Source organism: Danio rerio, chromosome 12 (assembly GCF_049306965.1).
Source record: "Danio rerio strain Tuebingen ecotype United States chromosome 12, GRCz12tu, whole genome shotgun sequence".
Taxonomy (NCBI): Eukaryota; Metazoa; Chordata; class Actinopteri; order Cypriniformes; family Danionidae; genus Danio; species Danio rerio.
Window position 1 is genome coordinate 46,361,579 of NC_133187.1, and position 21,064 is coordinate 46,382,642.

General features: G+C 36.2%; 1 protein-coding gene and 1 long non-coding RNA gene across 3 annotated transcripts in view; one reads left to right on the forward strand and one right to left on the reverse strand.

The window, feature by feature from the left end:
• The window catches only part of LOC137496848 (uncharacterized), a 122,170-nt gene that overhangs the window by 70,128 nt on the left and 30,978 nt on the right, over positions 1-21,064 (forward strand). The window lies entirely within an intron of this gene.
• LOC137496844 (uncharacterized) lies at positions 811-16,072 on the reverse strand. The gene is made up of 8 exons (XM_068224825.2): positions 16,034-16,072; positions 12,626-12,706; positions 5,877-12,527; positions 3,030-3,050; positions 2,892-2,918; positions 1,829-1,852; positions 1,654-1,727; positions 811-1,566 (listed from the first exon to the last, which is right to left on the reverse strand). Exons 2-8 carry the CDS (start codon positions 12,666-12,668, stop codon positions 1,471-1,473), a joined length of 6,936 nt encoding a protein of 2,311 aa, XP_068080926.2. The 5' UTR covers positions 12,669-12,706; positions 16,034-16,072; the 3' UTR covers positions 811-1,470.

A 21,064-nucleotide genomic window follows, 5' to 3' on the forward strand; every position in this document is an offset into this window, starting at 1 on the left:
GAAAGAAATTCCAGACGAAAAAAAAAAAAAAAAAAAAAGAGAAAGAAATTCCAGACGTAACAATGTTAAACATTTTACGTGCAGACGATTTTGTTGACGCAGTAAGAACAATGCAATGCTAAAATGTGTCAAAATACATATATATATATATATTTTTTTGTATTTGGATTTTTTTTTTTAAGCAGAACATGCATCTGCACTTTTAGTTGATTAATTTATTATAGCCTATTATAGACTATTTAAAATAGACTATACACTATACCCCCTTTTAAATATTTCTTTAAATTATGCTTTTATAGCATTTACGGGTGTGCCAGGGAAAGCACCAAATGCATTAACGCGTTTTCAGTTTATCCCTCTTATTCAAATGTTCGTCAGCATCCAGATAAGCCTCAATTTTGACTCTAACTAGTCTATTTAAAAGATATTAATAAGTTTGCATTGACGTTTTTAATGAGACCTTGTTACTTTCAGTTTAAGATCTGGTAAGTAAAACCCCATGATTACGCGGAAGCACGAACATTCGGTTCAATTTTAGTTCGTTTTGGTGGATTTTCAGCACGGTATCTCGATATTTTCAGCATGTAAACTGATGCATGCTCACCAAGAAATTGGACAAGATTTTATATCCTCGCAGATCATTCTCAGATGCCAAACTCAGATTCCCAAAATTCACTTACAAAAGTCACTTGATGTTTAAGCATTGCAAACGCAAAACCTGCGCAAAACTATCATCCAAATGACTCTTCAAATAACAACATATTACCATGCCATCAACCAGACTATTGAACAAAAACCAAACAGGAAAAGTACAAAAAGATAGTCTGTTTATTTGAATGTAAAGATTCATTAATGTTGCAACGATGTTGTACATTGGTAGATGTTCAATAATAATACTAACACTAATAATAACAATACAAATAATATATATAAAAAAGAAAAATTAGAAATGACAAAAAATCCGCCAGATGGCGACAGAGCGTTCTCTTATGCAAGTCGTTTTAAAAACCATCACAGAACTTTCAATGGCCTCCATCATAAAAACACTCAAAATATTATAAACTATAAATTATTAACAGCCACCAAATCGTTTTAATAGTTTATGGAGTGTTTTGGCTACCATTAGACTCACAATACTTTTGATTAAAGTCTGTGTTGCTATTGTTTATAACTGGCAGTAATGACACCAATAAGATAATCTCATCAATAAATTATAAGAACTCTTCATAGATCTCATATGCATCCCTGTACATACATACAATAGTAGACAATACAGCGAACTGTTGAATATATATATTTTGATGTACTTCTACTTCTACTTTAAACACCTTAAATCATAGAGTGAAATTACATTTCAGTGCACATTTAATTGAAAATCAAATTGCAATCAAACTGTAAAATATTGCAGATTTTAATCAGGCACTTGTATTGTGTCTGGTTTAAAATTTGAAACCATTAAATTAAATTGCTTCAAGGAGTCAGAGAGTTAGCATTTGTCTTTTGCAGGCCTCTTGATTTCACCAGTGTGTTGCCTGGAAGACCATAAGAGACCAGCTGGTTTTTCACCTGGAACAAGATGAAACAACAGATCAAACTTTAGTTCTCTGATGGCACTGCGGTGTGTATGAACAGCAATACGTGTTGCTGACTTACTTGCTCCAAAACTGCTAAGAAGTTTGCATCGTTTAGATCTATATTTGAAGTAAATCTCACTTTAAGTCCAACCACTAAAGGGAAACAAACATTAAACATTAGTTGCTAAATCACATAATTATATTGTATATAAGATCAGAAGATTTCTAATGGGAAACAGGAATGCTTGCCGTACCCTTCAAAGGCATTTGTGAATTAGCTGTTAAAAAAAAGATTGAAATTATTAATCAGTTTAGTTTGCATTAGGGGTAAATTAACATCCTGTAAACATTTATTTATTTATTTATTTATTCATTTAAATGTTTACATACACAGTTGAAATCAGAATTATTAGCCCCCCATGAGTTATAAGACCCCCTGTTTATTAATTTCCCCAATTTCTGTTTAACACAGAGCATTTTTAATCATAATAGTTTTAATAACTCATTTCTAATAACTGATTTATTTTATCTTTGCCATGATGACTAAATAATAATTTACTAGATATTTTTCAAAACACTTCTATACAGCTTAAAGTGACATTTAAAGGCGTAACTGGGTTAATTAGGTTACCTAGGCAGGTTAGGGTAATTAGGCAAGTTATTATATAACAGTGGTTTGTTCTGTAGACTATCGGAAAAAAAAATTGCTTAAAGGGGCTAAAAATATTGCTCCTTAAAATGGTGTTTAAAAAATTAAAAACTGCTTTTATTGTAGCCGAAATAAAACAAATAAGACTTTCTCCAGAAGAAAAAATATTATCAGACATACTGTGAAATTCTCTTGCTTTGTTAAACATAGTTTAGGAAATATTTAAAAAAGAAAATAAAAATTCTAATAATTTTGACTTCAACTGTATATATATATATATATATATATATATATATATATATATATATATATATATATATATATATATATATATATATATATACATACAATATATATATATATATATATATATATATATATATATATATATATATATATATATATATATATATATATATATATATATATATATATATATATATATATGGTCATTTCATTGATCACACATTTTATTTTATAATTTTGTAATATTAATAATTAAATACAGTATAATTATAGAAATATCCCACACCAACTTTAGGTTTACATGTCTTTTTGCTGTTAAAATCCCAGACTGTGGTGGTTTTTTAAAAATAACAAACACACATACAAACACGATTAACTCATTTGAATATTGAAAATAGATTTATCACTAGCAGCATTATTACCTGATGTGACTGCCATGGCTGTAGGTACTAGAAAAAGACAAATAAAAAGATCATTAATTCCTCGTGAAAGCACTTCAGAGCTATTTAAATTAATGTTTGGGGTTTAATATGTATTTATAGGTGTGTCAGTATTTTTACCTATAATAATTGCGGTGGATTCTGAAACAAAAACAAAAACAAACATCTTTAAATACAAACTTTCTTTACATTTGAAGTTATTAGCATCACCTACACTGTAAAAAAAAATCCTGGTTGCCTTAAATTTTCAAGCTGAAACAAATTAACCATATGAGTCCATTGAATTTATATCATGTTAAACTGACTTTGCTTCGGGTGCTCTTGTTTCCCCCACAGTCCAAAGACATGCGGTATAGCTGATTGAACTAATTGGCTGTAGTGTATGAGTGTGTGGGTGAATGTGAGTGTGTGGGTGTTTTATGGGTTCCAGCTGGAAAAGCATCGACTGTGTAAAACTTATGCCTGATAAGTTGGCGGTTCATTCCGCTTTGGCGACCCCTGATAAATAAGAGAATTAGCTGAAAGAAAATTAATGAATAAATGAATGAGCTATATGTTGCTATCAAAATTCACAAAATTTTATAATAAGAAAAATTCTTAAAATGTTTAAAACAATTGAAATAAAATAATTTAAAATAATTAAATAGCTGATTAAATAATTAAAATTACATTTAAAAAAAGAATTTTGGCAAAAATCCCTGCATTTGATGGCAAGTCGTAGATTGTCAGAACTGTTAAATTCGTACTTCACACTATTACTAATTTACTTTCATAGATTTTTTTTTTCTTATTAAAAAAGTTTTTGGATGCCAAATAATAAATAAATAATAAATATGTTTCTCTTGCTTTGGCTTAGTCCGGTTTTTATTAGAAGTTGCCACAGCAGAATGAACCAACAATTACAACATGCTGCCATAGGTTTTACAGGATCTCTTTCCAGCCGCAACTCAGCCCTGGGAAACACACACACACTCTCCCATTCACAAACTACAGCCAATTTATTTTTTTTCAATTTACAAATACAGCATGTCTTTACAATGTGGGGGAAACCAATGCAGACACGGGGATAACAATTTATTTAACACAAAAGAAGATATTTTGTAACCATTTGGTTTTCCTACTATGGAAGTTAATGGTTACAGGTTACCGGCTATCCTTAAAATATCTTCTTTTGTTTTCAACAGAAAAATATCTTAAGGGTTAAAAACCAGATGGGGAGAATAAATTATGAGTTTTTTTTTGTTTGTTTTTTTTGGGGGGGGTGGGGCTGAACTATTACTTTAAAGGGTTAGTTTACCCTAAAATTAAAAAAAAAAAAAAAAAACTCATCATTACCTCAAAATTTCCAACTATCTGTTATATATTTTACCATATATATGTTTGCCCTTTCAGCTGCAACTCAGCACTGGGAAACACACGCACTCTCTCATTCACACACTACAGCCTTTTTAGGTTATTTAATTCACATGTCTTTTGACTGTGGGGGAAACTAATGCAGACTCGGGAAGAACATCTATTTAACACAAAAGAAGATGTTTTGAAAAATGTTGGAAACCTGTAACCATTTTGTTTTTCCTACTATGTAACCATGTTTTTCCTACTCGGCCTTCCACAAAATGTCTTCTTTTGTTTTCAACAGATATATATATATAAAAAAAATGAATATATTAAAAAAAACCTCAAAGGTTTAAAACCAGATGGGGGAGAGTAAATGATGAGGTTATTTGTATTTTTGGATGAATCATCACTTTAAAGCAGCAGTGTTCAAACTCGGTCCATGAGGGCCAGTATCCTGCACAGTTTAGCTCCAACTTCCTTCAACACACCTCCCTGGAAGTTTTGAATATACATAGAAAGAGCTTGATTAGCTGGCTCAGGTGTGTTTAATTGGGGTTGGAACTAATATGCAGGACACCTGCCCTCCAGGACCGAGTTTGAACAGCCCTGCTTTAAAGGGTTAGATCAGGGGTCTCCAATCTCGGTCCTGGAGGGCCAGTGTCCCTGCAGGGTTTAGCTCCAACTTGCCTTAACACACCTGTCTGGATGTATACCTAGTAAGACCTTGATTAGCTTGTTCAGGTGTGTTTGATTAGAGATGGAGCTAAAATCTGCAGTACACCGGCCCTCCAGGAACAAGTTTGGTGACCCCTGGGTTAGATCATTCAAAAACAAAAGTAATGACCTTATCATTACCTCAAAATTACCAAACCTTTATGAGTTTCTTTAATGCTCACTCACTCACTCATTTCCTCTCTCTTGTTTTTGCTTAGTCTCTGTTTTATTGGGAGTCACCGCCAATTACAACATTCTATCATATGTTTTACCTGCGGACGCTCTTTTAGCTGCAACTCAGCACTGGGAATAACGCACACATGTGCACACTCTCCCATTCACACACTACAGCCAAGTTATTGTACTCAATTCACAAATACAGCACGTCTTTTGACTGTATCTATTTAATATAAAAGAAGATATTTAGAAAAATGTTGGAAATCGTTAACCATTTATTTCCATACTATTTGTTTTTCCTACTATGGCTTTCCTTAAAAAAAACTTCTTTTGTGTTTAATAGAATGAAGAAACCCCAATTTTTGGAACCACTTGATTGGATGACTGCATTAGAGCAGTGTTTCTCAACCACCTTGATGGAGGACCACCAGCTCTGCACATTGTCCATATCTCCCTAACTAAACACACCTGATTCAGATCATCAGCTCATAAGCAGAGACTGAAAGACCTTTAATGGGTGTGACAGACAAAGGAGACATCCAAAACATGCAGTGCTGGTGGTCCTCTAGTATTGTAGTTGAGAAACACTGCATTAGAGCAACAGTCAAGACTTGCTGTAATATCTATTGCTAGTCAGAGGCAGGAGGTAAAAGAGGCAGTGCGATTGAGATGGTATATTTTGATTTACGTTGTAGCCGTTTGATTCGCACACATCTAATTCAAATGGCTCATAATTACCCATCAGTGTTGTTGCAGGTGTTGTTGTTGTAGGTGTTGCAGTTGTTGATGTTGTAGGTGTTGCAAATGTTGTTGCAGTTGTTGTTGTTGGAGATGTTGCAGTTGTTGTTGGTGGTGTTGTAGGTGTTGCAAATATTGTTGCAGGTGTTGTTGTTGTTGGAGATGTTGCAGTTGTTGTTGTTGGTGTTGTAGGTGTTGCAAATGTTGTTGCAGTTGTTGTTGTTGGAGATGTTGCAGTTGTTGTTGTTGGTGTTGTAGGTGTTGCAAATGTTGTTGCAAGTGTTGTTGTTGGAGATGTTGCAGTTGTTGTTGTTGGTGTTGTAGGTGTTGCAAATGTTGTTGCAGGTGTTGTTGTTGGAGATGTTGCAGTTGTTGATGTTGCTGTTGTAGGTGTTTCAGGTGTTGTTGTTGGAGATGTTGTTGTTGTTGTAGGTGTTTCAAATGTTGATGCAGGTGTTGTTGTTGGAGATGTTGCAGTTGTTGATGTTGCTGTTGTAGGTGTTTCAGGTGTTGTTGTTGGAGATGTTGTTGTTGTTGTAGGTGTTTCAAATGTTGTTGCAGGTGTTGTTGGAGATGTTGCAGTTGTTGATGTTGTTGTTGTAGGTGTTTCAGGTGTTGTTGTTGGAGATGTTGTTGTTGTTGTAGGTGTTTCAAATGTTGTTGCAGGTGTTGTTGGAGATGTTGCAGTTGTTGATGTTGTTGTTGTTGTAGGTGTTGCAGTTGTATTAGTTGTTGTTGCAGCAGTTGTTGTAGGGGTTGCAGATGTTGATGTTGTTGTAGGTGTTTCAGATGTTGCTGTTGTAGGTGGTACAGATGCCGCTGTTGGTGTTGCAGTTGTTGATGTTGTTGGTGTAGGTGTTGCTGTGGACGCCACAAGTGTTGATTGTTGCAGTGCTGCAGCTGTTGTCGTTGTATCAGGTGATGATGGCAGCACAAATGTTGGTGATAATGCATGTGTTGTTGCAGTATCAGGTGTTAGCACTGCAGATGTTGCTGTTGTCTCAGGCGTTGTTGTTATTAGAGATGTTCTTGTCGTCATTGCAGATGTCTCAGGTGTTACTGTTGATACAGCAGATGTTGTTGTTGTCTCTAGTGTTGATGCCGCGGTAGATGTTGTTTCAGATGTTGCCATTGTAGTCTCAGGTATTGTTGTCACTGCAGATGCTGTTGTTGTCTCATGTGTTGTTGTGGTCACTGCAGATGTTGGTATTGTTGTCACTGTAGATGCTGTTGTTGTTGTTGTCGTCTCAGGTGTTGTCACAGTAAATGTTGATGTTCCAGGTGTTGTTGCTGCAGATATTATCGTTGTCTCATGTGTTGTTGTGGTCACTGCAGATGTTGGTATTGTTGTCACTGTAGATGCTGTTGTGGTCTCGGGTGTTGTTGTCACTGTAGTTGTTGTCACTGCAAATGTTGGGCTCACTACAGATGTTGTTGCTGTCTCAAGAGTTGTTGTCCATGCAGAGGTTGTTGTTGTTGCAGATGTTGGGGTCACTACAGATGTTGTTGTTGTCTCAGATGTTGGGGTCACTATAGATGTTGTTGTTGTCTCAGGAGTTGTTGTTGTTGTGCCTGCAGATGTTGGGGTCACTACAGATGTTGTTGTTGTCTCAGGAGTTGTTGTTGTTATGCCTGCAGATGTTGGGGTCACTACAGATGTTGTTGTTGTCCCTGCAGATGTTGGGGTCACTACAGATGTTGTTGTTGTCTCAGGAGTTGTTGTTGTTGTGCCTGAAGATGTTGTTGTTGTCTCAGATGTTGTGGTCACTACAGATGTTGTTGTCTCAAGAGTTGTTGTTGTTGTCCCTGCAGATGTTGGGGTCACTACAGATGTTGTTGTTGTCTCAGGAGTTGTTGTTGTTGTGCCTGCAGATGTTGGGGTCACTACAGATGTTGTTGTTGTCACTGCAGATGTTGGGGTCACTACAAATGTTGTTGTTGTCTCAGGAGTTGTTGTTGTTGTGCCTGCAGATGTTGTTGTTGTTGTTTCAGATGTTGGGGTCACTACAGATGTTGTTGTTGTCTCAGGAGTTGTTGTTGTTGTGCCTGCAGATGTTGGGGTCACTACAGATGTTGTTGTTGTCACTGCAGATGTTGGGGTCACTACAGATGTTGTTGTTGTCTCAGGAGTTGTTGTTGTTGTGCCTGCAGATGTTGTTGTTGTTTCAGTTGTTGGGGTCACTACAGATGTTGTTGTTGTCTCAGGAGTTGTTGTTGTTGTCCCTACAGATGTTGTTGTTGTCTCAGATGTTGGGGTCACTACAGATGTTGTTGTTGTCTCACGAGTTGTTGTCACTGCAGATGTTGGGGTCACTACAGATGTTGTTGTTGTCTCAGGAGTTGTTGTTGTTGTGCCTGCAGATGTTGGGGTCACTACAGATGTTGTTGTTGTCACTGCAGATGTTGGGGTCACTACAGATGTTGTTGTTGTCTCAGGAGTTGTTGTTGTTGTGCCTGCAGATGTTGGGGTCACTACAGATGTTGTTGTTGTCACTGCAGATGTTGGGGTCACTACAGATGTTGTTGTTGTCTCAGGAGTTGTTGTTGTTGTGCCTGCAGATGTTGTTGTTGTTTCAGATGTTGGGGTCACTACAGATGTTGTTGTTGTCTCAGGAGTTGTTGTTGTTGTGCCTGCAGATGTTGTTGTTGTTTCAGATGTTGGGGTCACTACAGATGTTGTTGTTGTCTCAGGAGTTGTTGTTGTTGTGCCTGCAGATGTTGTTGTTGTTTCAGATGTTGGGGTCACTACAGATGTTGTTGTTGTCTCAGGAGTTGTTGTTGTTGTGCCTGCAGATGTTGTTGTTGTTTCAGATGTTGGGGTCACTACAGATGTTGTTGTTGTCTCAGGAGTTGTTGTTGTTGTGCCTGCAGATGTTGTTGTTGTTTCAGATGTTGGGGTCACTACAGATGTTGTTGTTGTCTCAGGAGTTGTTGTTGTTGTGCCTGCAGATGTTGTTGTTGTTTCAGATGTTGGGGTCACTACAGATGTTGTTGTTGTCTCAGGAGTTGTTGTTGTTGTGCCTGCAGATGTTGTTGTTGTTTCAGTTGTTGGGGTCACTACAGATGTTGTTGTTGTCTCAGGAGTTGTTGTTGTTGTGCCTGCAGATGTTGTTGTTGTCTCAGATGTTGGGGTCACTACAGATGTTGTTGTTGTCTCAGGAGTTGTTGTTGTTGTGCCTGCAGATGTTGTTGTTGTTTCAGATGTTGGGGTCACTACAGATGTTGTTGTTGTCTCAGTAGTTGTTGTTGTTGTGCCTGCAGATGTTGTTGTTGTTTCAGATGTTGGGGTCACTACAGATGTTGTTGTTGTCTCAGGAGTTGTTGTTGTTGTGCCTGCAGATGTTGTTGTTGTCTCAGATGTTGGGGTCACTACAGATGTTGTTGTTGTCTCAGGAGTTGTTGTTGTTGTGCCTGCAGATGTTGTTGTTGTTGTTTCAGATGTTGGGGTCACTACAGATGTTGTTGTTGTCTCAGGAGTTGTTGTTGTTGTGCCTGCAGATGTTGCTGTTGTTTCAGTTGTTGGTGTCACTACAGATGTTGTTGTTGTCCCTGGAGTTGTTGTTGTTGTGCCTGCAGATGTTGTTGTTGTTTCAGATGTTGGGGTCACTACAGATGTTGTTGTTGTCTCAGGAGTTGTTGTTGTTGTGCCTGCAGATGTTGCTGTTGTTTCAGTTGTTGGTGTCACTACAGATGTTGTTGTTGTCTCAGTAGTTGTTGTTGTTGTGCCTGCAGATGTTGTTGTTGTTTCAGATGTTGTTGTTGTCTCAGGAGTTGTTGTTGTTGTGCCTGCAGATGTTGTTGTTGTTTCAGATGTTGGGGTCACTACAGATGTTGTTGTTGTCTCAGATGTTGGGGTCACTACAGATGTTGTTGTTGTCTCAGGAGTTGTTGTTGTTGTGCCTGCAGATGTTGTTGTTGTCACTGCAGATGTTGGGGTCACTACAGATGTTGTTGTTGTCTCAGGAGTTGTTGTTGTTGTGCCTGCAGATGTTGTTGTTGTTTCAGATGTTGGGGTCACTACAGATGTTGTTGTTGTCTCAGGAGTTGTTGTTGTTGTGCCTGCAGATGTTGTTGTTGTTTCAGATGTTGGGGTCACTACAGATGTTGTTGTTGTCTCAGGAGTTGTTGTTGTTGTGCCTGCAGATGTTGTTGTTGTTTCAGATGTTGGGGTCACTACAGATGTTGTTGTTGTCTCAGGAGTTGTTGTTGTTGTGCCTGCAGATGTTGTTGTTGTTTCAGATGTTGGGGTCACTACAGATGTTGTTGTTGTCTCAGGAGTTGTTGTTGTTGTGCCTGCAGATGTTGTTGTTGTTTCAGATGTTGGGGTCACTACAGATGTTGTTGTTGTCTCAGGAGTTGTTGTTGTTGTGCCTGCAGATGTTGTTGTTGTTTCAGATGTTGGGGTCACTACAGATGTTGTTGTTGTCTCAGGAGTTGTTGTTGTTGTGCCTGCAGATGTTGTTGTTGTTTCAGTTGTTGGGGTCACTACAGATGTTGTTGTTGTCTCAGGAGTTGTTGTTGTTGTGCCTGCAGATGTTGTTGTTGTCTCAGATGTTGGGGTCACTACAGATGTTGTTGTTGTCTCAGGAGTTGTTGTTGTTGTGCCTGCAGATGTTGTTGTTGTTTCAGATGTTGGGGTCACTACAGATGTTGTTGTTGTCTCAGTAGTTGTTGTTGTTGTGCCTGCAGATGTTGTTGTTGTTTCAGATGTTGGGGTCACTACAGATGTTGTTGTTGTCTCAGGAGTTGTTGTTGTTGTGCCTGCAGATGTTGTTGTTGTCTCAGATGTTGGGGTCACTACAGATGTTGTTGTCTCAGGAGTTGTTGTTGTTGTGCCTGCAGATGTTGTTGTTGTTGTTTCAGATGTTGGGGTCACTACAGATGTTGTTGTTGTCTCAGGAGTTGTTGTTGTTGTGCCTGCAGATGTTGCTGTTGTTTCAGTTGTTGGTGTCACTACAGATGTTGTTGTTGTCCCTGGAGTTGTTGTTGTTGTGCCTGCAGATGTTGTTGTTGTTTCAGATGTTGGGGTCACTACAGATGTTGTTGTTGTCTCAGGAGTTGTTGTTGTTGTGCCTGCAGATGTTGCTGTTGTTTCAGTTGTTGGTGTCACTACAGATGTTGTTGTTGTCTCAGTAGTTGTTGTTGTTGTGCCTGCAGATGTTGTTGTTGTTTCAGATGTTGTTGTTGTCTCAGGAGTTGTTGTTGTTGTGCCTGCAGATGTTGTTGTTGTTTCAGATGTTGGGGTCACTACAGATGTTGTTGTTGTCTCAGATGTTGGGGTCACTACAGATGTTGTTGTTGTCTCAGGAGTTGTTGTTGTTGTGCCTGCAGATGTTGTTGTTGTCTCAGATGTTGGGGTCACTACAGATGTTGTTGTTGTCTCAGGAGTTGTTGTTGTTGTGCCTGCAGATGTTGTTGTTGTTTCAGATGTTGGGGTCACTACAGATGTTGTTGTTGTCTCAGGAGTTGTTGTTGTTGTTGTGCCTGCAGATGTTGTTGTTGTTTCAGATGTTGGGGTCACTACAGATGTTGTTGTTGTCTCAGTAGTTGTTGTTGTTGTGCCTGCAGATGTTGTTGTTGTTTCAGATGTTGGGGTCACTACAGATGTTGCTGTTGTCTCAGGAGTTGTTGTTGTGCCTGCAGATGTTGTTGTTGTTTCAGATGTTGGGGTCACTACAGATGTTGTTGGTGTCTCAGGGGTTGTTGTTGTGCCTGCAGATGTTGTTGTTGTTTCAGTTGTTGGGGTCACTACAGATGTTGTTGTTGTTTCAGATGTTGGGGTCTCTACAGATGTTGTTGTTGTCTCAGTAGTTGTTGTTGTTGTGCCTGCAGATGTTGTTGTTGTTTCAGTTGTTGGGGTCACTACAGATGTTGTTGTCCCTGGAGTTGTTGTTGTTGTGCCTGCAGATGTTGTTGTTGTCTCAGATGTTGGGGTCACTACAGATGTTGTTGTTGTCTCAGGAGTTGTTGTTGTTGTGTCTGCAGATGTTGTTGTTGTTTCAGTTGTTTGGGTCACTACAAATGTTGTTGTTGTCTCAGGAGTTGTTGTTGTTGTGCCTGCAGATGTTGTTGTTGTTTCAGATGTTGGGGTCACTACAGATGTTGTTGTTGTCTCAGGAGTTGTTGTTGTTGTGCCTGCAGATGTTGTTGTTGTTTCAGATGTTGGGGTCACTACAGATGTTGTTGTTGTCTCAGGGGTTGTTGTTGTCCCTGCAGATGTTGTTGTTGTCTCAGGAGTTGTTGTTGTTGTGCCTGCAGATGTTGTTGTTGTTTCAGTTGTTGGGGTCACTACAGATGTTGTTGTTGTCTCAGGAGTTGTTGTTGTTGTGCCTGCAGATGTTGTTGTTGTTTCAGATGTTGGGGTCACTACAGATGTTGCTGTTGTCTCACCAGTTGTTGTTGTCTCAGGAGTTGTTGTCACTGCAGATGTTGGGGTCACTTCAGATGTTGTTGTCTCTGGAGTTGCTGTTGTCACTGCAGATGTTGGGTTCACCACAGATGTTGTTGTCATCTCAGGTGTAGTCGTTGCTGCAGATGTTGTTGTAGTTTCAGTAGTTGTCACTGTCTCAAATGTTGTTGTCGTCTCAGGTGTTGTTATCAATAGAAATGCTGTTTGTCCAGTTGTTGTTGGGACCTGGGCTTTTGAAGTACCTGTGAGATTATTAAATGAAGGAAAACAAATTTCAGAAATGTTATTTTCATTGCCTTTGCTGTATTAACTGCAAAATCAAACAGGAACAAAACCTTACTGAGTGCCAGGACTGATATAAACAGCAGCAGAGACAGCCTCATGATGAAGTCAGGGATAAAACCAGAACAAGAAAGTCCTTCTGTAATCAGAGAGCATTATTACAGCATCATGCATTATTGCAATCTTTAAAACAACACCATTCTAGTCTTTAATACATTTAGAGATGTCTCCAGCCAATCTCAAGGATGACACAAATACAATTTTGTACCTGATCATATTTGGCTCACCGATCCCTATTTTACATCAGCTGTGCTGTCAGTGATTTGCACCAGGAGGCAGCATACACATGTATGCAGGTGCCATGACTCTTAAAATAGCTATGCTTCCTTATGAGAAGCTTCCCTGTTTATCCACAACAGACACACACTGTTTAGCAAGCTAGAAAATTCCCTTTATTAATTTCTCAGTTAAATAAACACTCAGTTTTATGTGTTTTGTGAGTAGCTGACGAGTGTACGTGTTGTAAATCCAGCAGTTCTAATGCAGTGTAGCCCATCAGACATCATGGCTCAACCAATGTAAGCATTAATAAGATATTTAAACAACAAAACAAAAGTATTTATTAACATATTTTATACTCAGAATATCAAATAATTCAATCCAAAATCAAGTTGAATTGAGAATATTGGTCAAGAGTATTCTCAATTTTACACACACGGACACTGTAAGCCAGGGATTTTCAACCGGAGGGCTGCGGCCCGCAAGTGGGCTTCAGCAATCCTGCCGGTGGGCCATGTGACAGCTTAAATTAACTCCCGATATTATACTAGCCTATAATTTTCGGATTCCATTATTAATATGCTATAATAAAATGATCGAAGTAATGCACTTTCTCCGGTTCCTTGACTAATTACTTTTTAATGAAGCAGCCTCATGATCACGTCTGCAACTGGTACACATACAGTTGAAGTCAGAATTATTCGCCTCTCTGTTTATTTTTTTTTCTCCAATTTCTGTTTGATGGAGGGCAGACCTTTTCAGCACATTTCTAAACATAATAGTTTAACTCATTTCTAATTTCTAATAATCCTCGTCATTATGACAGTACATAATATTTTACAAGATATTTTTAAGACACTTCTATACAGCTCTAAGTAACATTTTAAGGCTTAACCAAGTTAATCAGGTCAACTAGGCAGGGTAGGGTAATTAGGTAAGTTATTGTATAACGATGGTTTGTTCTTTAGACAATCAGAAAAAATACCTTAAAGGGGCTAATAATTTTGACCGTAAAATGGTTTTAAAAAAATCAAAAACTGCTTTTATTCAAGCCGAAATAAAACAAATAAGACTTTGTCCAGAATAACAATATTATCAGACATGCTGTGCATATTCCCTTGCTCTGATAAACATCATTTGGGAAATATTTAAAAAAGAAAAAAAAATCAAAGGGGGGCTGATAATTCTAACTTTAACTGTAAGACTGTTTATTCACAAGCTATGCGTGAAGTGGAAGTGAAGGTCACTCTTTGTGTATTTTTGTGTGAACTATTTAATATATCCACAGTTGTGCAAATGAATGTCCTGTGAGTGTTTCATAAAGGATGCACGTCTATACAGGAGGATCTAGCAAGGCTTAATGGTGTTTCTGCCATAGGATGTAAACTAAACCTGCATATGAGCTTCAGAAGCTCTCTAGCGAAGCTTTTCACTGTTTCTGCCAGCGAAATAAAATTAAAAAATCCCAATAAAATCTACAGTAGCTCCAACTTAACCACCATCAGATTGACACGTTTCAACAGATGTAGAGTGTTTTACTGTATTTGTCATGTATTTATTTGTAAAAAAAAAAGGTTTAAATGAGCATTTCATACAAACATTTTTGAGAAAGTATCAAAGACGTTCATCTTCAAAAATTGATCGGAGGAAGAAGTGGTCCCTGAAGTGAAAAAGTTTGAGAACCCCTGCTGTAAGCAACTACCATTTATTTATCCCAATTTACAAGCAAGATTGGGCCATGGAAAACAACACATGTAATCCATTAGGTCATCTGTAGTTGTATGTCGTTCTTGAAAATCATTTTTTTCCCCAAACTAAATATCTGCCTTTGTGGTGGACTTTAAGATTTGTAACTTCAAAACATACACTGCACACTGATAACACGTTAAAAAAAGCACAATAGGATCCCTTAATTCAAAGATTAACTAGGTAAACAAGGCAAGTATAATAAAGGCTTTTACTTTTTATTTCCCAGCCAAACTAAAAAATATATATTTGGCTAGAAGATAAAATATAATAGGAAATCATGTGAAAACTGTTCTGTTATATGTTACAGGGGGAAATATTTAAAAATTAATTCTCACAGAAGAGCTAATCATTTAGTTGTCAACTTTTAACATAAATTGCACATATATTTGTTTCACCTCCTGCAAATGATTTAATTACCTCTGATGTGCTTAAAAAGCATTTAAATGTACCAATGTCTCAGATGTAATCAGATTTGGGCTTGCACGAAATTAAACCTTTATTACAAATCAAATAATTCTAAAGTATTTAGAGTCTAAAGTAATCTAATAAACTCATATTCAATATCAATTTATTATTATTTGAATATAAAATATTTTTTTCTACTATGGGCTTAAGGTAGATTATGTGGTATAGTATACGCACAAACATATATTACACCAGTATTTGTACTATTGTTATTATGCTTTTTATGTGCACCGGAAAGTATTTAGTAACATAGATAAATGTATACATTATAATTTTTATGAATTTTATTTATGATTATTATTAATAATAATAATAATAATAATAATAATTATTATTATTATTATTATTATTATTATTATTATTATTATTATTATTATTATAAAAATATAAAAATAATATAAATATAAATAATATAAAATTATTATTATTATTATTAATATTATTATTATTATTATTATTATTATTATAAAGAAGAAGAAGAAGAAGAAGAAGAAGAAGAAGAAGAAGAAGAAGAAGAATTCATGGCTTAATCCTATGTTATGGTTCCTCCTTTATTATGGTTTGTCAAAAATAGAGAAACAAAAACATTGTTAGTAATAATAAATGTTTTGACTCAGAATAAGCTGTGAAAGATCAGGAGACACTAGAATAATGATAAAAATTCAGCTTTGCATAGCAGGAATTTATCTTCAAAATAAATAAATAGAATATATAGATTTTAAAACAACATTTTTAAATGGAAGAATAATTTCCTTTAAAATTTAAGAAGGCTAAACAATAGTTTTATAGCATTATAGTGTGTAGCCCTGCAATAAAGACAGTATTTAACATTTTAATCCATTTTATAAGTGTAGAAGTATTAATTTATTCTATTTTAATTTATTTTAAAAGAGTAAATTGCATTATTTGAGAATATACCATCAAATAGTAAGTATTAACCATTAATTTTATCAATAAATAGAAATTTACTCACCTCAGTCAGTGTCTTCTGAGCTGCTCTTCAAGCTAATGTGGGTGAACAGGAAGTTTTGTAGGTTTTAAAAGCGTCTCAGCACTCTGTAAGAAAAAACTTGATGCACCTGTTTATTGTCAGTTTATTTTAAACAGACTATGATTATCACTAATATTACAGAACAGTCAGTCTGAGCAGTGCCAGATTTATATATATATATTTCTAAACTAAAATAGCTCAAATTATATTTTAATATTTTAGGTTTTGCAAATGTAAATACTATCAGCATGCCTGTGCCATTGTTACAGATTTGTAGTCAGAAGAAAAGTATGCAGTTATGAACAAACAAAACACTGCAGGCGTCATCTAACATGTCACATAAGATTTCCAAATCATCTGTTAAATGCCGATCAGGAAAGAGTTTGCTGACCAACCAGCAATACAACAATGGTTATGGAAATTAGATTGCCAGTAAAGATGCTTTTGGTTTTATTTTTTAACACACTTTTAAACTTAGGTGCTACGAAATAATATTTACAACTTAAATCCAATGCTTAGATGTTTCTGTTGATTCTAAAGCAGCGCTGTGGCCAGCCTGGTGAAAAGGGGGGTGTTTTTTATTAATAAATTGACCTTTTTGCAGTTATTCACTTCATTTTATATTTAATTATGAGGTTTAAATACTGCTTTATAATGACATTTTGAGCACTTTTTGTTTAAATAGCTTTTCAGATCCAAACTTTTTGATGTCAAAACATTTCCTTAAAGATTTTGAAAAAAACATACCATAAAATACTAATTTATTACATGATTTATGATTTTAAAAATATGATTCATTATGTTTTAAAAATTAAAAATTGTTGCTTATGTTCATTTATTAGGCAAATAACAATCTGGCCAGCACATTCAACTTTTCTCAGTTACAATTTGGCCAATTTAATAAAAAAATAAACAAATAAATAAACAATAATCAAGTAGAGCTTCACAATTTTTCTAGATTTTTCTCTTGTAAAAAGTTACATTGAAAAATCATACAGTAGATAACCATAACCTGACTAGATTTAAATTAACTTTAATATGGGCTGCCTTTGGTGCTTCACAACTTATTTTATTTTTATTTTTTTTGATCATCTCTTGTTTCATGAATACAGTCCAAGGTTTAGATTAAAAGTTACTACTAAATGTTTTCTCTATTTAACAACAATACAGCTGATCAGTAGTGAAGGATGACTTAACTTTCCTCAGATTGTATGCTTTCTTGCTAACCACTGATCCGTCATGCCGCAATTACTCAGGTGCTTCACAACTTATTTTATTTTTATTTTTTTTGATCATCTCTTGTTTCATGAATACGGTCCAAGGTTTAGATGAAAAGTTACTACTAAATGTTTTCTCTATTTAACAACAACACAGCTGATCAGTAGTGAAGGATGACTTAACTTTCCTCAGATTGTATGCTTTCTTGCTAACCACTGATCCGTCATGCCGCAATTACTCAGGGGTTTTACAGGTAGTTAAAAGTGTTCTGAATGTTCAGGTATTTATTTGCATGACCATATTTTAGCAAATGAAACAATAGAGGAAGAACAGGTTCATCGTCTTTGTTTGCATTCATTTGTTTTTGAAAGATCTGCTCTGGTGACACACAAATACGATAAAATAGCTTGATATTCAGATTTGGATACTGTGTTGTCTTCTTTAAGATAATGAGTTCTCTTCATATGTGTTGAATATAAAAGGAAATGTATTGCAGACGTAAAAAGAACAGAAAATTGCAACAGAAATTAGTCCAAGGCACCCGAAAAATGTGGAACATTTTAAAAAGCTTATTTTCACATGGCAAAATCTTAAAAAACCTACGGATTTCGGCAAGGAACTGCCTTCATCAGGGTAACAGTGATCAGGTGATATATATATATATATATATATATATATATATATATATATATATATATATATATATATATATATATATATATATATATATATATATATATATATTTTTTTTTATTATTTTTTTTTTCATATATACAAGTGTATGTCTGTGTATGCTCATATATCCCCCTCTATCTATGCCGAATTAATGATGATAGTCAACCTTGTTTGTCAATTTATTTGAGTTTTGTTGAGATATTTAAACGAGTCATGTGACTGTAGCACTCAGAGTGCTCTATTTTGACGGTCCATGCGCAAAGTGCAAAGCTCATGGCGCAAACACATTCAGGGCAGGTCAGTATCCACTTTTGCTAATATTAGGATGGAAAAATCCGCTTTGCGCTGTGGCGCATGGTCTAAAAGGGTTGAGTTTATTTTCTTAATGAGTTAGAGGTGTGTTTTGAGAATAAACCAATCAGAGTCTCATCTACCATTTCCTTTAAGAGTCCGTTGCATTGCACCATGGCGCATTTGCTGTTTACATGATGGACTTTGTGAGTGGAAAAACTGAATGCTTCACTAGCGAGAAAACAGTTAAACAGAGCATCTGCAGCGCGAGAATGAGAGATGAGCCTCCTCATTATTTACTTTCACTCGATAGGGAAACTTCTTGTACGCACAGACATTTATTAACCTATAAACAATTAAATTTGTTTGTTAAGTGAAAACATTTGTTTCAAAACAGTTTCTAAATTCCAGCAAACAAATAAATCAACAATAATTACGAAGTGTGTTCAAAAATCTGAGTTATATCCAGATCCCCATGCTGTGCCCCATATGGTCTAAAACCTGACAGGTGGACAAATCTAAGCTTGTTTTTAATAAAACAAATATAAATATAGGTATAATAAATAATACTGCTAATAATAATAACATTATACAAAAGCAAATTGTCACGAATAAACTAAAAAAGCCCCCGAGATGATGAAGGCATGAAAGTTTGGTTTTTATATTTATTTAGGCTAAAAAATAATAGGTTTTGTAATATTTTAATCCTTTATATTTATATCCTATATATATATATATATATATATATATATATATATATATATATATATATCCTTATTATATCCTATATATATATATCCTTAATAATTAAATTCTTTTTCATTTGTAAAGATAGTTGCGTATTGCTCTACATCTTGTGTTTATTCAGCAGTGTTTAAGCGAGGCGCACAACTAATGCGCTCTAAACTGGACAATAGACCAGCTTTGTCTTGGTCTATTGAAAAATCTATTATAGTTTCTCAAAATAGCAACGTGCCAGCAATGTGCCTCAAGACGCCTCTCTAATTTTAGATCAGAATACCTATGGGCGCACATATGAGCGCAAATGCATTTGCTATTTAAACAGCGTGGCGCAAAACGTCTCTTGCGCCAAGCTAAAACTAGCAAACAACAATTGCGTCGCTCTTTGCGCCGGGTGTATGATAGGGCCCAGAGACTCTAGATGCACTTGATCACTGTTACCCTAATGAAGGAAGTTCCTTGATGAAACACGTAGGTTTTTAAGATTAAGCCATGTGAATAAAGGCTTTTTAAATTTCCCACATTTTTCGAGTGCCTTGGACTAATTTTTGTTGTTATTTTGATGAATCGAGCACCCCAAATATTTGAGATACCCCTGAGCGCTTTTTGTTTGTTTTTTTCTGGATTAATGAGCAGAAAATTGCATTCATTTGATGTTATTTGTATCTGTTTGCTCTTTCTGGTGAGTGATATGACCATCACATATTTCCAAATAAATAATACGATTATAATAGCGCAAGTTTCATGAAAATACTCATAAAATTAGTGCACTACCTCTCATTAAATCATACTATATTATTTATGCCATAGAAAATATCCCAAATGTAATTTCTGTGATTGGCATCAGTGGATTTACTGAACAGATCTGACTCAGTGATATTCTTATAACTCTGAATAAGGTGTAGTTTTACTCACAGTTATAAATAAGGAAGAGCTAAAAGCACCAAGCATTGACAGAATGAGGATGACATGAAATATCCTCATAGTCAGCATTTCCTCATCAAAGGGTTCGCAAAACTTCCTTTGAGATGCTTGAGAGGGTTTTGTGAATAGTTTGTTGATGTGTTTCCGTATGGATGAATGATGAGAGACAGAAACAGAGGCTGATTTACCGATAGCTAAACCTGATCCAGATTATCCATCTAAATCTGTGTATCTGATTGAAATCTGATCTAAATAATCTGCATTTGATATTCAGTGCTGCTGTGTTGTGTAACTGATGACCCGTATCAGCAAATACAGATATTTTCTCACATCATGATAAATTGTCAACCCAGTCTCATTCTGAAAATGTAGTCCAGCAGATGTTTCTGAAGACTGCGAAATACGTCCCGGGAGGTACGTATTTTTGCAGCTTTTGTTTTCCCGAATCCCCGAGAAGCTGCTGTGTGCGCTTTTTCGTATCTCAAACGTCTCTCGCGAGAACCGTTCGCGCCCGTGCTGTTCTCGCGTCAACCCACCAGAGGCCGCTGTCTGACTGACCGAATGATTGACTGCGCGACCGGCCAATCGCCTGACCCACCCTCCTGCTTCCCTAAACCCAACCAGTTTTACAGATTGACCCACCCGCCCGCTTCCCTAATCCCGAGCAACAATTTACAAAAGCCGTCTTGAAAAAGAAAAGCCCTCGTCTGGTTTTTTCACCACATTTTCGGATATCACCACGTTCTCACCTTGTTATAAACTAGTTCACTTTATTTTTTGGATTCTGTTTTTGTCTTATCTGATTTCTGGAAGCGCCCAGCCTCGAACCCGGTCGCTGTGTTCAACTCCTCCTCTCTGCTTCTGAAATCCGCTGACGCACACGATGAGCTGACTGGACAAACTGATTGCGGCGGGAAAGCCCTCCACAAGGAGGTAAGCGGTCAGCCTGTAAGCGCGTAAGGGAACGGCGTCACACCGCCCGGTAGCGTTAGCTTAAAAAAAATAAAATGCAGCCATACATACCTTTAGGGACGTATTTTGCGGTTGTAACAAAGGGGCTGACACAGAGGGATCCATTTGCAGTAAATTTATTAAACAGTTTAATAAACAAAAGCACACAGATGTAATGCTTGTGCGAACTCGCATCAAACACAATCTTATTAC

Excerpts from the sequence above, each read along its gene's own strand:
- LOC137496844 (XM_068224825.2), bottom strand. The coding sequence starts at position 12,668 with ATGAGGCTGTCTCTGCTGCTGTTTATATCAGTCCTGGCACTCA. Across the intron at positions 12,528-12,625 it reads TATATCAGTCCTGGCACTCA|GTACTTCAAAAGCCCAGGTC; the intron begins GTAAGGTTTTGT and ends ATAATCTCACAG. Across the intron at positions 2,919-3,029 it reads ATCCACCGCAATTATTATAG|TACCTACAGCCATGGCAGTC; the intron begins GTAAAAATACTG and ends GTCTTTTTCTAG.